Source organism: Mixia osmundae (assembly GCF_000708205.1).
Source record: "Mixia osmundae IAM 14324 unplaced genomic scaffold scaffold_17, whole genome shotgun sequence".
In the NCBI taxonomy this organism is placed as follows: Eukaryota; Fungi; Basidiomycota; class Mixiomycetes; order Mixiales; family Mixiaceae; genus Mixia; species Mixia osmundae.
In genome coordinates, this window is record NW_014575547.1 from 59,628 (window position 1) to 79,287 (window position 19,660).

At 56.4% G+C, this 19,660-nt stretch overlaps 9 protein-coding genes across 9 annotated transcripts; 5 read left to right on the top strand and 4 right to left on the bottom strand.

Annotated features, from left to right (window-relative positions):
- Nucleotides 1-231: 231 nt before the first annotated feature.
- On the top strand, nucleotides 232-2,455 carry L969DRAFT_97526 (uncharacterized protein; the record flags this gene model as incomplete). The annotated part of the gene is made up of 3 exons (XM_014709256.1): nucleotides 232-2,165; nucleotides 2,214-2,310; nucleotides 2,360-2,455. The coding sequence occupies 3 exons, from the start codon at nucleotides 232-234 to the stop codon at nucleotides 2,453-2,455; spliced, it is 2,127 nt and encodes a 708-aa protein (XP_014564742.1).
- A 10-nt stretch (nucleotides 2,456-2,465) lies between these two features.
- L969DRAFT_97527 (uncharacterized protein) lies at nucleotides 2,466-5,971 on the bottom strand (the record flags this gene model as incomplete). Its single annotated transcript, XM_014709257.1, has 7 exons — nucleotides 2,466-3,102; nucleotides 3,153-3,221; nucleotides 3,279-3,565; nucleotides 3,619-4,237; nucleotides 4,362-4,396; nucleotides 4,446-5,540; nucleotides 5,594-5,971. 7 exons carry the CDS (start codon nucleotides 5,969-5,971, stop codon nucleotides 2,466-2,468), a joined length of 3,120 nt encoding a protein of 1,039 aa, XP_014564743.1.
- A 347-nt stretch (nucleotides 5,972-6,318) lies between these two features.
- L969DRAFT_106158 (uncharacterized protein) lies at nucleotides 6,319-8,545 on the top strand (the record flags this gene model as incomplete). Its single annotated transcript, XM_014709258.1, has 6 exons — nucleotides 6,319-6,396; nucleotides 6,449-6,494; nucleotides 6,552-7,279; nucleotides 7,329-7,435; nucleotides 7,489-8,412; nucleotides 8,467-8,545. Exons 3-6 carry the CDS (start codon nucleotides 6,590-6,592, stop codon nucleotides 8,543-8,545), a joined length of 1,800 nt encoding a protein of 599 aa, XP_014564744.1. The 5' UTR covers nucleotides 6,319-6,396; nucleotides 6,449-6,494; nucleotides 6,552-6,589.
- A 97-nt stretch (nucleotides 8,546-8,642) lies between these two features.
- L969DRAFT_55516 (uncharacterized protein) lies at nucleotides 8,643-9,940 on the bottom strand (the record flags this gene model as incomplete). The annotated part of the gene is made up of 6 exons (XM_014709259.1): nucleotides 8,643-8,693; nucleotides 8,739-9,345; nucleotides 9,398-9,521; nucleotides 9,570-9,709; nucleotides 9,760-9,868; nucleotides 9,907-9,940. 6 exons carry the CDS (start codon nucleotides 9,938-9,940, stop codon nucleotides 8,643-8,645), a joined length of 1,065 nt encoding a protein of 354 aa, XP_014564745.1.
- Nucleotides 9,941-10,068: 128 nt separating this feature from the next.
- L969DRAFT_55513 (uncharacterized protein) lies at nucleotides 10,069-14,430 on the top strand (the record flags this gene model as incomplete). The annotated part of the gene is made up of 6 exons (XM_014709260.1): nucleotides 10,069-10,090; nucleotides 10,324-11,291; nucleotides 11,347-12,663; nucleotides 12,716-13,565; nucleotides 13,621-13,735; nucleotides 13,782-14,430. 6 exons carry the CDS (start codon nucleotides 10,069-10,071, stop codon nucleotides 14,428-14,430), a joined length of 3,921 nt encoding a protein of 1,306 aa, XP_014564746.1.
- Nucleotides 14,431-14,573: 143 nt separating this feature from the next.
- Nucleotides 14,574-16,713, top strand: L969DRAFT_20545 (uncharacterized protein; the record flags this gene model as incomplete). The annotated part of the gene is made up of 3 exons (XM_014709226.1): nucleotides 14,574-15,371; nucleotides 15,422-15,852; nucleotides 15,900-16,713. 3 exons carry the CDS (start codon nucleotides 14,574-14,576, stop codon nucleotides 16,711-16,713), a joined length of 2,043 nt encoding a protein of 680 aa, XP_014564712.1.
- Nucleotides 16,714-16,736: 23 nt separating this feature from the next.
- L969DRAFT_97532 (uncharacterized protein) lies at nucleotides 16,737-17,228 on the bottom strand (the record flags this gene model as incomplete). Its single annotated transcript, XM_014709261.1, has 4 exons — nucleotides 16,737-16,804; nucleotides 16,858-16,936; nucleotides 17,004-17,077; nucleotides 17,135-17,228. 4 exons carry the CDS (start codon nucleotides 17,226-17,228, stop codon nucleotides 16,737-16,739), a joined length of 315 nt encoding a protein of 104 aa, XP_014564747.1.
- Nucleotides 17,229-17,312: 84 nt separating this feature from the next.
- L969DRAFT_91182 (uncharacterized protein) lies at nucleotides 17,313-18,875 on the top strand. Its single transcript, XM_014709262.1, has 2 exons — nucleotides 17,313-18,704; nucleotides 18,758-18,875. The coding sequence occupies exons 1-2, from the start codon at nucleotides 17,389-17,391 to the stop codon at nucleotides 18,771-18,773; spliced, it is 1,332 nt and encodes a 443-aa protein (XP_014564748.1). The 5' UTR covers nucleotides 17,313-17,388; the 3' UTR covers nucleotides 18,774-18,875.
- L969DRAFT_55627 (uncharacterized protein) lies at nucleotides 18,767-19,591 on the bottom strand (the record flags this gene model as incomplete). Its single annotated transcript, XM_014709263.1, has 5 exons — nucleotides 18,767-18,818; nucleotides 18,875-18,941; nucleotides 18,992-19,125; nucleotides 19,179-19,259; nucleotides 19,314-19,591. The coding sequence occupies 5 exons, from the start codon at nucleotides 19,589-19,591 to the stop codon at nucleotides 18,767-18,769; spliced, it is 612 nt and encodes a 203-aa protein (XP_014564749.1).
- Between the last annotated feature and the right edge of the window lie 69 nt (nucleotides 19,592-19,660).

Below are 19,660 nucleotides of genomic sequence, written 5' to 3' on the forward strand. Positions count from 1 at the left end.
CAGCCTTCAAGGAGTAGTTGCGAAGCTTGTCACAAACATTGCCGTCACAGCACACGGCTGCTGCTGCTGCCTGCCTGCCCGCGATGAATTAGGGTTTGTCTCCATTTCTTCCATGCCCGGAAAAGAGGCGCAGGACGCGTCTGATATTGTTGACGCGTTCGCGCTGACGTCGCCGGGCCGCTTCTTCCGATAGCGCAGCGTGCGGGCAATTATCATGATGACAAGTACTTGATGAGTGCTCCGACGACGCCGAGCAAAGCTAGGTCGGGCGGCTCGGGCTCAGACTCACCTGCTTTTGCGAATGGTGCGAGTCCCACGGTGACCTACAAGCCATATGTGCCTGGACAGAGCAAGCGATCGTCTCTTCCAGCCAGCTCAGGCCAAAGCGTCTTCGGGGCAAGTCTCGGACGCTTCCAAAGTGAGCTGTCTGCTGGTAGTAGCTCACGAACTCTCGGCTCCGCCTATCTGCCCACGTCAAATGCCACCAATGGCGCTTTGACGCCCGTGCAAGCCGGCAAGCGCCCGGAGACAGGACCTGCATTCTTGCGCCCTGCCCAGTTCGAAACTGAACGAAACGAGTCAGTCTCACTAGCGTCCCTCGGTGGAGATGCACAGGCATTCTTCACTTCAGGCGCAAAGCCCAACAAGCCCGATAGCGCCCCGAATGGGCCGCATTCGCGATCACAGTCTGTCGCTGTGCAATCAGCCCGTTCGGTCTCGCCTGCACGCAGCAGTCAGGCAGTCGTACAGGCGCCGATAGCTCGATCTCAGAGCGCTCATCAGATGCTTGCAACATCTTCATTGGATGCACCCTCTAGATCTGGTCAGTCGACGCCGCGGCAAGCGACTCCGCCGGTCGCGCGGTCCGTGAGTCCTCAAAAGTCAGCCAGTGTCTTGCCTGTCGATAGCGCACGGTCTCGTGAGACTGTTCAAGTGCAGCCAGACGAGCGCTCGCATAGACGGACAGTCTACCGAGCTGGATTCCAACCCAATGGCGTCTATCGCAATCGCATGGACGAATTGCTCTCGAGTCGTAACGCCAAAGGCGAAGGACGTAAGCTCGAAGAATCGCGCATCGTTCGGCGGCTCGACAAGCTCATCGAGCTCCATACTGCTCCCGTGATTCCGAGCGAGCCTGGCGCACCGTCAATGCCACGGAATGGCCTATCGTTTCGTTCGCTTACAGATCTACAAAATCTGCGACGCAAAACGGCTGGTCAAGTCTGGGACGATGTCCTGAGAGGCGTACGAGGCAGCAAAGACGAGATCAAAAGTGCAGAGCAGAAGATTGTCAAATGGCAGGATGACGCCTCTGTACAGAGATGCCCCATCTGTCTGGCGTCCTTCTCGCTGACAACCCGAAAGCATCACTGCCGTACTTGCGGACGAGTGATCTGTTTCCTGCCGCCCACCACACCATCATCCCTTCTGCCTCCCGGCACGCCAGCTCCGCTCATCACTCGCTCACGCCGCTGTTCGACATTCATCACATTCGAAATACAACCAGCACTCATCCAGAAAGGCCAGCGCATCATCGAGACCGAAGTGGATATCACCGGCTCGATCGTAGGAACTCGGCCGGGCGAAAAGCTCCACGGCGCGCCTATAGTCAGAATTTGTCAGGATTGTCTGTCGACTGCAATGCGTCAACAGACCATGAGCCTGACTACGCGCGCACCCACATATTTGCGCCTATACGAAGTCCTGCTGCAGCTTCAGAACGAGATAGATAGCTCACTTCCTGAGCTGCAAGAGATGATCATGGGCTTGCAGCGAGATTCAGCTCATCTTACGTTGGGTAGTACTGCCAATGCGACGCCGGTAGCACAGAGGGACGCCCTGGCTGCACGGAAGAGTATCATGTCCAATCTAGCGTCGTACGACTCGATTGCACGACGCATCAAGGATTTGCCACTTGCAGATGGTGGTCAGCCAGGTGGCAGCCAAGACAGGATACAGCGGGCCATCTCTTCACGAGCTCAGCTCTTCCTACACGATAAGATGGCTCTCCTCAAGGGCCTCAACATGCAGGATCTCGAAGGACCGCGTCGCAAGCCAAGACGTGGCAACACTAAAGCAGACTCCGATAATCAACAGACGAGCCAGCAACATTCGGCTCGGACGACCGATGCCGAAGTGGGCGACCGCAAAGCGGTCCTGCTCGAGTATGTCCTGCCTCACTCTTCAGAGCCTGGAATGACCCTCGCATGCAGACAAGCGCAACTCGTGGAGACTATGCTCGCCGACGCCAATGCCAGGCGACAGCTCGAAGACGCAGCGGCCCTCAAGACTAGTCTGAACGAACTGCATGTCTCCTGTCTAGTCGTGCAAATGAGAGCTGACGACGAAAAGCGAGCAGGCGAGCAGAGATCAAGTTCTTGTCATGATGGCGTATGCATCTGTTGCTACAACGTCACGCGCGAAGCGGACATACAAGCTGCGTTGCGCCTTTTGAGCAGACTCTCTTACTTCATCGAGACAAGCTTGACTTCGAAGTTGAGCCATGCGTTGGCAGGAATGCCGTCTGTACCGGAGCGACCATACGCCAGCGCAGGTGGAACAGAGAGCTTACGTTCGCCGCCGAGTTGCATGCCGGCGATACCCTCATCCCATCCTTTGATGACTTGACCCTTGCCAAGCTTGAATTCGAATGTCTTGCCTGATACATTCTTGTCAAAGACCTTGCCATTGGCCAAGCGACCGATGTAACGCATCCCGATCTTTTTGCCCTTTACGGCCTTCGGGCCTTGTCCAACTTTAGTATCCTCAATGATCAAGCCAGAAGGAAGTTTGATCTTTGTAGGCTCTGCCTTGGTAGGTACTTTGGCCTCTGCCTTTGGCGCGTCCTCCTTTTCTTGCACTGCCTTGGTCGTTGCCTTCAAAGCTTTAGCATCCGCAGCAGCAGTCTGTGTCTTGGTCTCTTTGTCCTTGTCTAGCAGAGCTTGCGCGGCCGCTTCCTTCTCGCGCCTGGCCTGCTTCTTGCGCGCATTCTTGCTCAGCTTAGCGCTGGCTGTGCTTGCGTCTGCGTCCTCTTCTGCGGCAGTAGGCGTGGTGATGATAGTCTCTGTCACGGCCACGGCCACGGGCTTCTTGGGGCTGCTCCTGTGAGTCTGTCTGAGCGCCAATCTGATCGTCACGCGAGAAACACTGACTTCTTGGCGGCAGCGGCTTGTTCGGCGGCAAGGGCGGCTACATCATCTTCACTGACTTCTTCAAATCTGCTGCTCGCGTTCAAATGCAAATGAGCCAGATGTGGTTGATGTGCGTGGCAAGCTTACCTGTCTTCATCCATCTCGTCTTCTTCTTCCGAGTCGCCTTCGAGCGCGAGGCCCTCCTCGTCGTCGTAGACGCCCATCTCATCGCTGTCGATCTCTTCATCCGAGTCGATGTCAGAGTCATACAGGCCCTCAGAGTCCTCGTCCGAGTCATAAGGTGGACGGTCATAGTCATAAGGGTCGATTTGACGGATGTAGTGACCAAGCAATGTGATTGCGTTGTCGCCAGCGACTGAGAAGATGTAAGGCGAGCCAGCGGGCAGGATCAAGTTGAGATTGACTTGCTCGTTCTGCATCATTGCATCAGCAGGGACAATGCATCCATTTGAGTGCTTGTGCGCACCGTGTCTGTCTTCAGGCTGCAAAGAACAGTCTCTTGCAAGCGTTCGTCGAGCTCACGCATGTAGTCGGCTTCTTCCTCATCTTCTTCATCAATGTCTGCATCTTCATCCGACTCCTCCTCTTCGCTGTCCTCGTCCTCTTCTTCATCGTCATCTTGCACCTTTGAGCCTTTGCCGTTGGCAGTCTTGCCATTAGCGCGCTTGGCTCTGATAGCAGCCTTGACGGTAGCCTCTGCACTTCGAAGTGCGTCATCGTCTGCAGCCTCCTGTTCGGCTTCTTCTGCTGCAGCCTCGAGGATGTCCATCTCGTCGCTGTCGAGCTCCTCGTCGTCAGACTCATCGGAGTCGCCAATGTCATCCTCCTCAGCCGGCATATCGAGATAACGCATCGTCAGCACCGAGCGTGAGGGAGCACCGGACTCGGACTGTGGCAGCAGGATAGCTGTCGTTATTTGAATGTCGCAAGGAGGCTCGAGGACAAAGCTTTCTTCAGGCGTGAAGGTCTGCGACCAGACTCCCTGAACGACGTGCGACATATTGTGCGAGGCGCTGGATTGCTTCTTGAGATTCCAGAGGGCTACGTCGACGTTGACTTGCCAAAAGTTCGCAAGGTCAAAGACGCTCTTTTGCACGCAAAATTTCTCGCGACGATCATTCTACAGCCGAGCGCGGCACGTGTGGCGACATACATGCACGTATTCTTATAACATCATGGAGTTCAAAACTCATTCAAAGCATCATAGACTCGTTCAGGTGCTCATCGAGGTGCAGATCGAGTGCCTGAATTCAAGCGTCAGCGTGCCTACGTCAGCGAAAAGAGCCCACTGACCTGTTCATCAGCGAAACGCTGTCCGCATACCTGACCGCCCGGTGGGATCATTTCGCAGATGTAAGGCGACTGGACATGCTCGTCTAGATAGCCGGGCGTATCGCCGTTGTGCCTGTCTGCAGATCTCGCGACTGCAGACTGCGCTATGACAGGCGACAGCGTCGCAACGTCTCGAGGCAATCGAGGTTCGTCAGGCTGGCGGATGAGCAGGCCAGGCCTGGGTGGCTCTGCATCGCTATCAGTCTCGTCGTCGTCGTCATCGTCGTCAGTCTGTAGCATGATGCGTCTGCGCTTCGCTATCGCTAGAGAAGGCATTTGCACGGGATCGCTGTGTAGATCAGAGACTAGCGAATTACGGTTGTTATCTCTGAGCCGGGCGATTTCCTTCTTGTACTGCCGATGGACATGGGCCAGTGTGTCCTCGAGGAATTTGTTTTGACCCTTGACCTCGTCAAGCTCGTCCCGTAGCTGGTCGGCCCGCCCTGCCTCGATGCTGACATGCATAGCGATACCGGCGGACATTGTGCGTTCTAATCGTTCCGCTTTGGCTCTCCAAGCATCCATAGCAGGCCGCATCTCTTCCGCGGCCTGTGAAGCAGCTTGATAGATACCTCGAAACTCTTCAGTCTCCTTGTCGGCGCGCTTCTTGGCTTTGTTGGCTTTGTCCAGGGACGTCCGGGTCTCTTCTAAGGTCTGTTTGAGCTTGCTGATCTCTTCGAGCAAGGGCGCCGTGTCGACAGAGCTTCCGACTTGCTGCTTGAGCTCCCCGTTCTCTTTCTGTAGCGCGTCACGCTCCTGCATCGCAGCCTCGAGCGATCGAGTCAAAGCTTGTATGGTCTTCATGTGAGTCATTGCGTTCTGGTCTGATGACTCAGCTAACAATGGCGGGGGTGATGGCGCGGGCTGCGACGGTGATGGCAGCATGGCCGGGTGAGACGCAATGGGCGAGCCATGGGTCGGCATGGGGGACAAGACTCTTGGCTGTAGTCCTGCGATGGTTGCGGGCACCGTGGGCGCAGGTACTGGCCGCGCTACAAGCCGACGCGGCTCGAACCCGCTCAATCCGACCGCACCATCCGACGTTCGCCGTTGTGCCTGCGAATCGACACTCACATGAGCATTTCACACCCCGCAAGCTTGTAATCTACCTGATTACTCGGATCTGGTGTGCGATCTCTGGTGCTCTGTGAGGGAAATTGCTCAATAGGCGAGCTTGCCGGCGGTTGATCGCGCTCATAGGATCTGAATGTCTCCACATACGGCACCGGTACGGCTTTGAGCACGCGCGGCCGATGATCACCGGTCGGCTTCTGAGTGTGAGCATCAATCATGACGACATCATCGTCTTGATTCGCATCCGCTGGCGATGCGGGTCTCGTGGCTCTATCTCGTAGAGCTGTTGCCGGAGGTGCCTCATTGTCTGACACCGCTCTAAAAAATGGAGTATGACCGTTGTCGCTGCTTCTGCCAGCATGTGGGCGTGCATCATCAAGAGGTGAGTGTCCCAGACGCGCTCTCCCAGCCATAACGCCGGGATCAATTCTTGCCGGCACCAGGGGAGGCAGTGGACGCTGATGAGGGCCGCCGAGGACTGCATTCACGGGTCGAAGCCGATAAGCTTCTTCTGCGCTCGTCTGAGCTGGGTTTGACGTGCTTGGCTCGTTGCTCGTGGACTTTTTGGGTATTTTTGGCATGTAGAGTATGGACGAAGGCTCCGTAGCGCTCGGCTTGCGTACAAACGGCCGTCTGGCGCCGCTAGACGACATGCTTGCGCACCTATCGCACAAGGGGCCCTCGCTGTGACTGAGCGCTTTCGCTATGGAGCCTACAGATTTCTCCATATCTTGAATTTTGGGTTGAATCGCATCGTCAGCGCGCGATTGCGACTGCGACTCCGCCATTCGCATCGGTCCTAGCATCAGCAGGACCTTGCTCAGGAGACTACAGACAGGTGGGCCATCCTAGACCGACTCTTGGCACGTGTGCTGACGGTCAGTGCTCAGATATATTCGCCAGATTTCGGTTCCATCCGCCCGCGTGACCGATAAGGCAAGTCACTATCTACCCCGCTCACGAGGCCACGGAACTGACCCCGAAGGAGCTCAGAACTCGCAGGGGAGGTATAATATCGATAGACAGACAAGATGAGACAGTCTAGGGTGGCCATTGCGGCCGCAGCAGTGGGTGCATCGCTTGCTTGGGCCCGACCCTCGCCCTCGATCCTGAGCGATCTGCTCGACTCGGCTTCTAGCGCATCAGCTTCGATGCAAGGCGTAGCACTTGCGCCTCTCTATACACCCACAAACCCTTCGGGCGAGTTCGCCTCGTCCCAAGTCAACAACCATGGCTCGCCAAAGGACAACATCATTCCGGATAGCTACCTCATCGTCCTCAAAGACGACCTGACAGATCACCAGATCGAGGCGCACCATCTCGCTGTCGAGCAAGCCCACGCCGAAGATGTTCAATTCAGGATGAACGAATACACTGCCCAGCGCCAATCTCGTCAGGCTCGGGGCCCAAGACGTCACACCCCTACTGACTTCTCAGCCTCAGTCAGTGAACTCATGGAAGAGGTAGAATCCATCCTCGAATCCATCACTGGCCCAAGCGAGATCCAAGAGGAGTCCTTCTTTGACTTTGAAGGTCTCAAGCACAAGATCAAGATGCCCGGCTTCAACGCCTACTCGGGACACTTCTCAGAGCGCGTCCTTGACGCCATCCGAGCTTCGCCTCTCGTCGCCTTTGTCGAAAAGGACATCACTGTTCAGGCTCTGGACATGCCTCAAGATCCGTCAGTCGGAATTACTGATATCGAAAAGGGCGCTCCCTGGGTCAGTGCAATCGATGCAAATCTGGCACTGTGCTGAATAGACACGCCAGGGTCTCGCTCGTATCTCACACCGCAAGCCACTCAGCCTCGGCACTTTCAACAAGTACGAATACGCTCATGATGGCGGCGAGGGTGTTGACGTCTACGTCATTGACACGTAAGACACTCTAGCCGTGCACACGGCCCAGACTGACGCTTTTGTACTGACAGTGGCGTCAATATCAACCACGAAGAGCTCGAGGGGCGTGCAAAGTGGGGCAAGACTGTCCCTCTGAACGATGTCGACCAAGACGCAAATGGTCACGGCTCTCACTGCGCTGGAACAATCGCCTCTCGCAAGTATGGCGTCGCTAAGAAGGCCAACATCATCGCAGTCAAGGTGCTCGGCTCGAACGGTTCTGGTACAATGTCCGATGTCGTCGCTGGCGTCGCATGGGCAGCCACATCCGCCGTCGAGAAGATGAAGTCTGCTGCTGCATCCAACGGAACCCACAAGGGTAGCGTTGCCAACATGTCGCTCGGTGGCGGCAAGGCCACTTCGCTCGATATTGCCGTCAACCGTGCTGTCAAGGCTGGCCTGCACTTCGCAGTCGCTGCTGGCAACGATAATGCTGATGCTTGCCGATACTCGCCCGCTGCAGCAGAGGATGCCATCACCGTCGGAGCTTCCACTCTCGGTGACGATCGTGCCTACTTCTCCAACCACGGCTCTTGCGTCGATATCTTTGCTCCCGGTCTCAATATCCTCTCCATCTGGAACAGCGGCAATACGTCGACCAACGTGATCAGCGGCACCTCGATGGCTTCGCCTCACATTGCTGGCCTGGCTGCCTACTTCCTCAGTCTGTACCCGACCACTTTCTCACCTACGGCCGAAGACTTTGCCGCTGCTGGTGTTCCTATGCCCGCAGAAGCAAAGGCCTTCCATGAGGCTGCAGAGACGATCGAGCTGTTCTCGTTCGGTACCTGGCAGCGATCGAGCCAGGTCATCATGGATCGTCTTCGCTCATACGCAGGTCGCAAAGCTACCGCTACGGTCGCCAAGCCGCTTGATCCCAAGGTGCTCAAGAAGAGCATGGAACGTCTCGCCACCAAGGGCGCTCTTGCCGCTCTGCCCGCCAACACGATCAACTTGTTGGCCTTCAACAACCAGACTGGCTACTGAACGCCAGTAGACGCCGCTCGCAGCACTTTTTTTCGCATCCATCGACGTGTACGCAAGATCCCGATCCTTCTGACCTTTCCCTCCAAGACCTGTAGCTCATAGACCCAATCACTCAATCCAGGTTGTCGTTAGCGCGTAGAGCGCACAATTGCAGAGTTTTGTCACAACATCACACACACAAAGTATACTGAGCTACCTTCTAGGCTAGGACTGGGTGTAATTGAGCAATGCGCATGGCGATGTCCTCAGTCTGCCTGCGCGTCAGTTTGTGCTCTCGACGCAGCTTATGACTCACCATCTGGTTGGCTTGACGGATCCTCATGTCCCATTGTACCGTTGCAGGCGCGTGCACTTGATCTTCTTGACGATCGGTCGCTGCTGCTGCGATGCCGACGTTGGAAACAGCAGCCTCGACTTCTTTCGGCTTGACTTCGAATTCGATCAGTCCGCTGACCTGATTGATCGTCGCACTCAGTCTACCTTGCTGCACCATCGTTCTGGCCAACACTTCGGCAGCAGAAGGGGTGAGTGATAGCAGTAGCCCCAGACCAGTACATGTGATGTTGAGGTAGAGCTTGGATGCGCTCAGTAGGTTATGTTCCATGATGGCTCGGTCGAGAACGTTCATGGGCGCCCGTCGAGCTGTAGATGGCGCTGCCCGATCCTCATCGGTCTCCGGTATGACGACAGACGACGGCGGTAGCTTGGCTAACTGGTGAGGCTTGAGTGAAGCCGCGAATGCTGTCACTTCTGACTCTGGGATCATCTGATCGAGGAACATCTTGGACAGAACCGCATAGAAAGGCGTCTGCGCAGAACGCTCATCCCTGAAGAGCGATGACAATGCACGGGAGCGAATCGGTCCAGCGGGTGCAAGGATGGCGCATGTGATGGCTTGTTGTCTGACGAGCAGCGTCAGCAACGCGCTGCGCGGTGAGGAGCAAGCTTGCTTACAGAAAGATCAAACGCTCCTCTTCGTCAATTTCGACGGCAAAGCTGAGATTATGATACTTTGTCGTCGCTTCGTTGAACTTGCGTTGCGAGTCGAGGATGCGCGCTTGACACAGCCGATAAGAGACTGCGTGGCAGCTCAGCAATTGACGCGATCGCAGCGTCGCAGACTTACGCTGCGTGGCAATGTCGGTAGAGGTGTGAATGATGAGTGAGGCCCGATTGAACGGACCTTCTGCTGATACAGAGTCGTCGTCCTCGAGGAACAAGCGAACAGCGCGCATGTAGAGCTGCAGCTTGTACTCGTCCGTGGCTCTGCGCGCCCCACGTCAGCGGCATGGTTGGAGTCTGAGGTGCAATCTCACCTCTTGCCTGTGTCAACAGAGATCGACAGCAGTGCCTTGGCGGCGCTCGACCAGTCCTCTTCCTCCTCGAGCACTCGAGCCAGCTTCTCCCTCAAGCCAGCCAATTGATCTTCATATCCGACTTGACGCGCAGACAGACTGTCCAACGTAGCTTCGACGATCGTACGGCGTTGAGAGGCATCTTTGACGCCGTCGAGCCAGAGCAGGACTTCGTCGAGTAGCTGACGAGAGGCGACAGGTCCAACGCTGTCGTCTAAGCTTGAATGTACGAGTCCTTGGATCTGAGCTGTCGCATTGCTTGCGGGATCGATGGAGCGCAATGCTTCGATGAGTGCCTGTCCTCGCTTGCCCTGAGGCAGCTTGCCGATCTCTGAGAGACCCGCCGCCATCGATGACCGCCTGAGCTTGAGAGCAGGCTACGTTTGTCGCGTGGCAGCAAAGAGCAGAGCTGCTCGCCCTCGCAGCGACTGCCTGTCCACTGGCACGCACGGAGCTCACAGCCGTTCGGTCGATCGCCTGGGGTCCACGTTGGGCTTCGCACCGCCGCTTGCAGGGTGACATAAGCCAAAGGCAACGCTACGACGGCGCAATCAAGCAGCACCGTTGGGGGCCCGTCAGATAGCCTCATAGACAGGACCGCTGCTCCTGCTCTCTCGTCATACAGCTCAAGAGAGACGCAGTCGAGTGGGCGTACAAAGTCGAGCGACAGTCGTGCCACTCTCGCTCGCTCAAGCGCCAGTCGCAGCTCGCCGCGCAAATCAGAGGCAAGCGATTCTAGCGGCGATAGCGCTCGGTCTGCTTCTTCTGGCTCGGACGGCGAAGACGAAAGAGAGCAAGACGGCTCAAAAGTTGACTTGAGAGACGTTTACGGCTCTCAGTTCTTTCATCCTCCTGCACCTGTCGCGTCAGGTCGACTCACTCCTCTTGCTACCAATCTGCAGAGAGGCTCGCCTTTCCAAGCTGACCTCTTCGATCACGATCCCGTGACAGCTAGTCCAGACGACAACGCAAGCTCTGCGGGACAGTCTGCGTCGACCGCCTCAACGCCGACACTTCAGAGCACAGAATTTGAGCCACAACCTCGCAAGCTCAACACAAAGCTGTCGAAAGAGCCACTCGCTCCTGTGAAGGCGACTGCCAACATGTCTACAAAGTCTACTCCGACGGCGTCTCCTACGGGTCCCGCTGATGGTGCATCCAATTATCTCGAGTCCCAAGGCCACAAGCCAAAAGGGGTCTCTGCTACCACAACGAGCGGTCCCGGCAGACCGCCTCTTCAGCCGAAAGGCGGCAAGCCATTCTCCGCACGACACTACAACCATCCGCAGATGAAGCCTTTTCCTGCGCCAGGTCTCAAATTACGTCATTCTCACCGCGCACATGCCAGCACAGCTTCGACCGATGGCGAACAAGACCCGAGATCGACCACACTCGAGGGCGACACGAGCATAGAAGAGTTCAGACTCAAGGAAGATGAAAAGAAGAAGAAGCACTGGAAGCGATGGGGTCCTTATCTCTCTGAACGTCAATGGGTAAGTGAAGATCGTACTTCAGCTGCCGATGCTGATCTCGGTCTTTTACCAATAGGCCACAGTACGCGAGGACTATTCTGCCAATGGCGATGCATGGTCGCATTTTCCTCACGATCACGCACGCTCACGAGCTTATCGATGGGGCGAAGACGGCATTGCCGGTTTGTCCGACAACCATCAGCGCCTCTGCTTCTCCCTCGCACTCTGGAACGGCAAGGACGAGATCCTCAAGGAGCGCATGTTCGGTGTCACGGGTCATCAAGGCAATCACGGCGAAGATGTCAAGGAAATCTACTATTATCTTGACTCCACGCCCACTCATTCGTACATGAAGTTCCTCTACAAGTACCCTCAGGCGGCGTATCCATATCGCCAGCTCGTCGAAGAGTCCCAAAATAGGTCTCGCGAAGTCAACGAGTTCGAGATCACTGACACTGACGTCTTTGACGATGATCGATACTGGGATGTCTACGTCGAGTACGCCAAAGACGAAGACAACGTCGACGGCTACTCCATCAGAATCACAGCATACAATCGGGGTCCCGATCCCGCCGACCTACATATCATCCCGCAGCTCTTCTTCCGCAACACGTGGTCATGGCCCAAAGAGCGCCCAACAGGCAAAAAGATGCCTTCACTTCGTCAGCTTTCAGACACTTGCATCCAAGCAGATCACGAGACACTCGGCCGCTTCTATCTCCATTGCAATTCTTCGCCTTCGCCTGCAGCCGCTCCACTTTCAAAGAAAGACGGTCCTGCAGAGGTCGAAGGCGTCGTCATGCCAGAACTGCTCTTCACGGACAACGACACAAACTTCAAGCGTCTTTACAACGGCAATAACGTCGTGCCTTATGTCAAGGACGCTTTCCACGATCACATTGTGCCCGGTCACCGACCAGCGCTGCCAAAGCGCGAAAAAGCGAAGAAACCCGAACAGGACTCCGAATCAGCCGATGGCGATAGCACACCCAATGTTACCGATGAGGAAATTGAAGACGACCGTATCTTCGTCAATCCTGAGAAAGTAGGCACAAAGGCCGGCGTGCATTACACCTTCAAAGCTGTGCCTCCTAACGGCGGATGCGCTGTTGTCCGTGTCAAGCTCACCAACGAAACTGCCGAAGACGACCAAGCTGCAAACGACGAAGAAAAGTTTGATGCCGTCATCGAAGAACGTCGTCTAGATTCCGACGAGTTCTACTCCCGCTTCGATTCAGGCGGACTGAGCGATGATCTGAAGAACATCATGCGACAGGCTCTTGGCGGCATGCTATGGACGAAGCAATTCTACTACTTTGTGCAGAAGGAATGGATCGAAGGCGATCCTGGTCAGCCGCCACCTCCGCCAGAGCGCAAATACGTTCGCAACAGGGTGAGGCCTGCTTTTCATTGCGCACGTGGGGACTACTGACTTGCACGAGCAGGATTGGAAGCACTTGTACATCGACAACATTCTGTCGATGCCTGATAAGTGGGAGTATCCTTTCTTCGCCGCGTGGGACACAGCCTTTCACTGCATTCCCCTCGCCATGGTCGATCCCGCATATGCCAAAAATCAGCTCGATCTCATGACGCGAGAGTGGTATATGAAGCCCGATGGTGCCCTGCCTGCTTACGAATGGAATTACGGCGACGTCAATCCGCCGGTCCATGCCTGGGCAACGTTCCGTGTTTTCAAAATCGAGCGCAAGATGCACGGACGAGAGGACATCAACTTCCTTGAGCGAGTGTTTCAGAAGCTACTCATCAACTTTACGTGGTGGGTCAATCGCAAAGATGCGGGAGGCAACAATGTCTTCGAAGGCGGATTCCTTGGTCTAGACAACATTGGCTTGTTCAATCGCTCCGAGCCGCTGCCGACCGGAGGTACGCTGCGCCAAGCCGATGGTACAGCGTGGATGGGCTTCTACGCTCTGAACATGCTCAATATGGCGCTCGAGCTGGCGAAGCACAACAAGAACTACGAAGACATTGCTTCCAAGTTTTTCGAGCATTTTTTGTTCATTGCCGATGCTATGACTTTCAAAGGCGCCGAAGAAGCTGACGAGACGCTTTGGAATGAGGAAGACGGATTCTACTATGACTGCATCAATTGGGGACCTGGCAAATCACGTCAGCTCCCTGTGCGATCACTTGTCGGCCTTATCCCTCTGTATGCAACTTTGACGCTCGAGCCCAGCACAATCAAGCGGTTCCCTGGTTTCAGCAAACGTCTCAACTGGTTCCTCGAGAATCGTACATCGATGGCTCATCGTAATATCGCAAACATGAAAGGTTGGCAATATGTCTTTATACCTCGATCCGTAATGACGCCTCCTGTCTTCGACAGCCAAGGGCAAGGGCGATCGCCGCTTGCTGGCTTTCGCGAGCGAGGAGCGCATGAAGCGAATCCTGCAGCGCATGCTTGACGAGCAAGAGTTCCTCTCGCCGTATGGCATTCGATCGTCAGTCATTCGACCCGTCTCATCAGCTTTGCTGATCTCCTTGCAGGCTTTCACTCGCTCACAAGGACAACCCTTACTCGATGGAAGTCAATGGCGAGCGCTTCTCCGTCGAGTATTGGCCGGGAGATTCGAAGTCGGGCATGTTTGGTGGCAACAGCAATTGGCGTGGACCGATCTGGCTGGCGGTCAACTTCCTCCTCATCGAATCCTTGCAACGCTTCCATCAATACTATGGCAACAAAGTCAAGATCGAATGCCCGACAGGCTCAGGCGACGAGATGACACTGGCCAACGTAGCAGAAGAACTACAGCATCGTCTTGCTCACTTGTTTGCCCGTGATCGTGATGGTAACCGGGCATGCAACGGAGGCTCAGATAAGCTCAATCGTGATCCACACTTCCGCGATCATGTTCCCTTCCACGAGTTCTTCAACGGCAGCTCGGGATCGGGCCTTGGTGCAAGTCATCAGACAGGATGGACGGGTCTCATCGCGTACTTGATCTGGCAGAGCGGAGCTTCTGCAAGACTACCTCGCACGCCGCGCACGCCACGATCGACTGCAGCGTTCTACTTTGACGAGTCAGTACCAGGAACAGACACAGAATTCGGCACACCCGGTGGAAGCGAATTCGGCGACTCTACAGATGGCTTTGACGTCCAATCGACGGGAGAGCTGTCTCCAGATGAGCTATAGACACAAAAGATGCAATTTGCCCATGTGGATCGTGTGTGACGCGCTCGGTCAGAATGACGTGACAAGTCGCGTGTGTAACGCGTCGCGCGTCGTACTGGAGGTGCTCACAACTTGGCACTCTAGCTCGCATATACGGGACCAAGATGACGCTGCATCGCTCCGCATTGCGACTGCAGCTGTCCAATCGCGCGACACTCGACTCTGCTAGCGCGGGCAGCGCGCAGCTCAACGGAGCAGACGCACGAACGCCCAGCGCTAGTCCTGAAGAGAACAAACGAGGCTATTTCGACATCATGCCACGATTAGACACTAGCTCGCTGGCGAGCACAGCTTGTGAGGAAGTCAAGACACCGCTGCCCCGCACACCCAACACTCTCTTTGGAGTGCTTCATGGCCATGCTGGCTTGCAAAACAACAACGATGACGGGGTTACCGAACCCTCGGCACTGAGCACGACTTACCTCACCGCCGGCGATCTCAACGGAGCAACATCTGGTATGATCACGCCGACTTATGGCCTTGCACCGCACACACCTCTGCCCTACGCACTCAAGGACGGCTACCATACCCCGACCGTTGATGTATTCGGCTCTTCGACCGCCATGACACCCAACTTTGCCTTTGGCAGGGCTGCTCTCAGTCGGACTGGCTCGCGACCTTCGATGGGTCTCAGACGCACTTCCTCCATGTTCAGCGCTGGCATGAATATCTCTGATGACGAGGAAGAAGAGGCCGACGCGCTCCTGCAAGCGCGACTGGCGCGCCGTCGCCGCTCACTGCATGCTCGGACGGGCTCGACATCCTCTACGGCATCCAGCATGAGCGGCTTCGACGATCTCGCACCTCACGCTATGCTTGAGAGCGAAGAAAGTGAGGAAAGCCTAGAGGACAAGGAGATGCAGACCGAATGGACGCCTTACGAGCGAGATATTCTCGCATCCGTATGTAGCCTTGATGGTCTCATCACGATCAGAGCTGATGGCGATGACAGACATATGATGCGTACATCGACAAGATTGCACGCAGTGGAACACCCTTCACAGGCGTGCCACCCAGCCAGACACTCCATGCTATCGCCCGTCACCTTCTCACCCGGCACGCTGAGCCGATCGTCGAGAGCGGCCAGGCTCGACAGAAATGGCGACACTCTCTTTTTGTCACGAAGGCGCGCGTGCTAGCGTTTGCCAAAGCGCGCAAAGCTTTCGAAGACTCACAGCTTGCGCCTGCGCACGAAGCAGGCAATGGCGCTACACCCCGCGCTGCCCAGGACACGACAGACGTACAGATGCAGCCCGAAGCAGATGCTGCTCTGGCAACGCTCGCCAAGACCGGCGGAGTGGCTGTAGGACACAGACGAAGGCTCTCGTCTCAACGCTCGATGGACTTCCTGCCCTATCAGAAAGATACCAATGCGCTCTCCAAGTGAGTCGAGTCTGTCTGAGCTAGCATTCTGCTGATGTGCTGTACAGACTGTCGAGTCGTCTGCAGCCCCAAGAGGAGGCCAGCGCGCTCGACAATGCGCATATCTCTCTCATGCGTAGTTTCTCGAGCTCCGCCGTCGCGCCCGCCCTGACGACTGCCGTCGAGCCGACGCCAAGCTTGCTCAAGCCTAGCGGAGCATCGACTTTCACTTTCGGGACCGGTGCGACGGTCTCAGCTGTGCCCCTTGGTCTCGAACAGATCGCAAGCATCGTAACGGATGACGCGGACACCAAGAGCAAAGTCACTCCGCCCCGACCGCTCCAGCGCTCTCGCTCCTCGTACGGACAGACGTCAACGCTGCCTTCCCAAAGAGGTCACAACAAGAAGCCTAGCTTGTCTTCGTCCATCAAGATTCTGTCGAGAGCAGACAAAGCCTTGGCCGAAGAGAGCGCGTCGACTTATCTGCCCACGCCGCCCGAATCTGCTCGGAAGCACAGCAAGCTCACTTACTTAGACGCGACGAAGAACCGACCTGCCCTCTTCTTGTCGCCTGCTGATCCGATCATGCCGCAGTTCGGTCGACCTGTCATGTCAAACGATGCAGACGCAGCAGAGGCAAAGAGGCAATGGCGAGCCAACGCGCTCATCGACTCGCCCAATTCTGACACGAACGAGTCAAGCCCAGGCGGCCGTACAGATGGATCTGACGAAGCGGACGAGCCATCAGGCAATCGCGCAACGAAGCGCAAGGCTTCCATCACGCCTCTGACGCCTCAGTTCCTCGAACCTAGCTCGTTCCGCGCGGGCGCAAACCCGACCGAAGGCGGACTGAGAAGTCCGTTCACCGCTGAGTTTGCATGATGCTGTACCTCTCCACACACAGGCTAAGTCAAGCACGACACTCTGTATCGCTCGCAAATGCACTTCTGTCCTTGCACGAACAAGCGCGTCACTGTCTCTGTTGTATCAGCGACTCAAGCCATAGTCTGCCTCGGTGGACCTCACAAGAAGCAGTCCCATGCCACATGCCGCTGTCATGACTCTTCCTCCTCCTCCTCCGCTTGGCCGCCTTTCCCCTTCTGTTCTATCGCGGTCTGATGTTGTCTGTTGGCGATGAGTTGCTTCTTCTTATGAGCGATCATCGCCTCCACTCGTTCGTTCGCTCCGTGTAGGTAGAATCCCAGTCCTCCGAAGACGCCCATTGCGGCTGCGTGACCTCCCAGTCCTGACGCTCAGACAGCACGTGAGCCCGGCTGTCGAGCTGACGTGATGAAGGACCTGCCGTCAAAGACGTTGCGCTTCTGGATGCCAAGCTGCCACATTCGGCAAGCTAGACCGAAGCCGGCCCAGCCTAGTGTAGACATCAGCACGCTCATCTCGCTACCGTCGTCTTCCTCGCCGAGGCTGCCGGCTGCCGCTCCTCTCAACAAAATCGCGACTCTCTCGAGCGCTCTCTGCGACGACGAGACAAAGCAGAGTCGAGACAAAGTCGCGGACTGGTCGGGCAGTTCCTTGCTCGCGGCTCGGCCCGCCAAGATGGCGTTGCCCGGCTCATCAGGGCTCCAGACGAGTGCAAGCATCCTGATGACACCGCCGCTGACGTCCTCTCAGGTCGATGAAGGTGAAGGTGCCAATGCCGGTTTGCGACAAGAGTCGGATGACTCCTTTCAACCTGGCTCGCAGTACAGCCCGGACTCCTCACAGGACGATGAAGAAGAGGACGATTCATTCGAGACCGAGCTGAGCGATGGACGGTCAGACTTGACACTCGCGAGCGCACGCTGGTCGGCGCACGAAGCAGCAGGCAGTCCGATGCTGCATCGACAGCTCAGCCCGATCCCCCATCCGGATACAGAGGCCTCATTCCCAGCCGAAGAATTCGAACAGCACTTCGTCAGTGCCTTACGAACACAGCTAGCAACGCTCGACACGACACCGATAGATCTCGACGCGCCTGATGCCGCTCTCGAAGTGCCCGGGGAGCCAGACCTGCCACCCGTTCCTCAAGAAGATGTACCTCGTCTGAGATACGAGGCTGCCGTCAAGCTGCGTACGACGTGGGATGACATTGCTGCAAAGTACAGCCGACCGGAGTACGGTGAAGATCAAGACGATATCATCGATATCGAGACGGGCGATATCATCAAAGACCGCGGCCGTCTGCGTGCCTTATCTGAGGACCAGAACGATGACGCTAAGCCGGATTATTGGTCCTCACGAGCAACGACAAGCGCAGCATGGACGAGACGAGCCAGGGAGACCCGAAGGAAGAGGCGCAAGCTCGGCCGGCCGACGAAGCGCAATGCTGCTTCTGAGGAAGACGAGGTGGATGCCAGCTTGAGCGAAGAGGATGAGTCGTCTGGTCTCTCGGGCGACAGCATCACGAAAGGTCGTAGGAGAGCGGAGCGTCGCAAGGCGAGAAAGCGGGTATGGAAGAGAGGTCCCTACCATACCTCGCACAAGTACCGCTGGCAGCCCGGTCAGAGCGGCGGATCGAAACAGCTCGTCGAATCTGTCTCTACCAAGCCGACAGAACGCCTGCCTGCTAGTCGGACACCGTCACCGTTCCTAGATGCGCGATATTGGCTGCCCACAATGAGGCCGAGCGCGCCGCCGTACATGCTCGAGCCTAAGCTCGATCCCCTCGAGCTCCTGCTGAAGGCAAAGTCGGAAACGCCTGCGCCTGTGATGAAAGCGATCAAAACAGAGACTGTCAAGACTGCCCCTGTTCCGGCAAAGCCGGTGCCGCAGCTCCCGTCGGTCGTTCAAGACGCTCTCAAGCTACTTCACAGACAGAACGCACCTCTGCCTAGCTTACCAGACGCGTTTAGATCTCACTTCAGCAAGATTGGGTGAGTGACACGTCGAACATTTCGAGACAGCTGCTGATCGGGAACGACAACAGCAAGGTGACTCAGTGATGGCCATGGATACCATGTTCCCTTTCGAAGCGGATGCCGCAGTATCTACACGTTGTTGTATCAGCAAAGCATTTCCGCATATCAACCCAGCGCGCGCGTACGGGCATGCTTTCGAGCCAGGTTTGTCGAGATTGATGTACACCTGAGGGTGCCCGAGCGCGCCTCGTCCTATGTGATCCTCATCAGCATGGAACACTGTCTGGCAGTACGAGGCGCACCGCCATCGCAAGATGCTATCCTCGTGTTGACCAATCGAATGGGCTCCTTAGCGATCAGTTCGATTGCTGCTACGGGCTGAGGCTGGAAGTCCATCGATGTCTGCTCGAATCTCGGTCCTCTCATCGCATTCGCTCTGCGCCACAGCCTACTTCGGCGCAGCTCGCTGAGGACACGGTGAGAGCTTACTTTGGATTTTGGGTTTTAGACCATACACCGATGCGATTGGGCGCCTGACCCATAGGCAGATTGTGCGGTGGTTGTGGCATCCTGACGAGATCTATCATGAGAGTGCGCAAGACGAGCAGAGGGACCGAGACTGACGCTACTTGACCTGGCAAGGGTCCACCGGATACTGCCTTTGACTCATTGGTCTCGACGGGCGCAGACTCGTGCGCATTGATCGGAACGAGCCGTGCTGCATGTCTCACTTGTCCATGTGTCCTTCGCAGCAACACGATGGGCCTTGTCGTGCGTAGCATCCTGCTGTACTGACGGCCCTGCTCGCCGTCGCGCCTGCAGGCCCAGACGGCGAAACGGTGGAGACGATCTGCGGGGACAGAGACCCTTGCGCCCTTGCTTGCAAAGTGCGATGAGCTCATAGCGCACAAGCTCCGCGGGAATTCCACTATCTCTACAGACACTCGCTCAGCTTCTGTTGATCGCCTCGA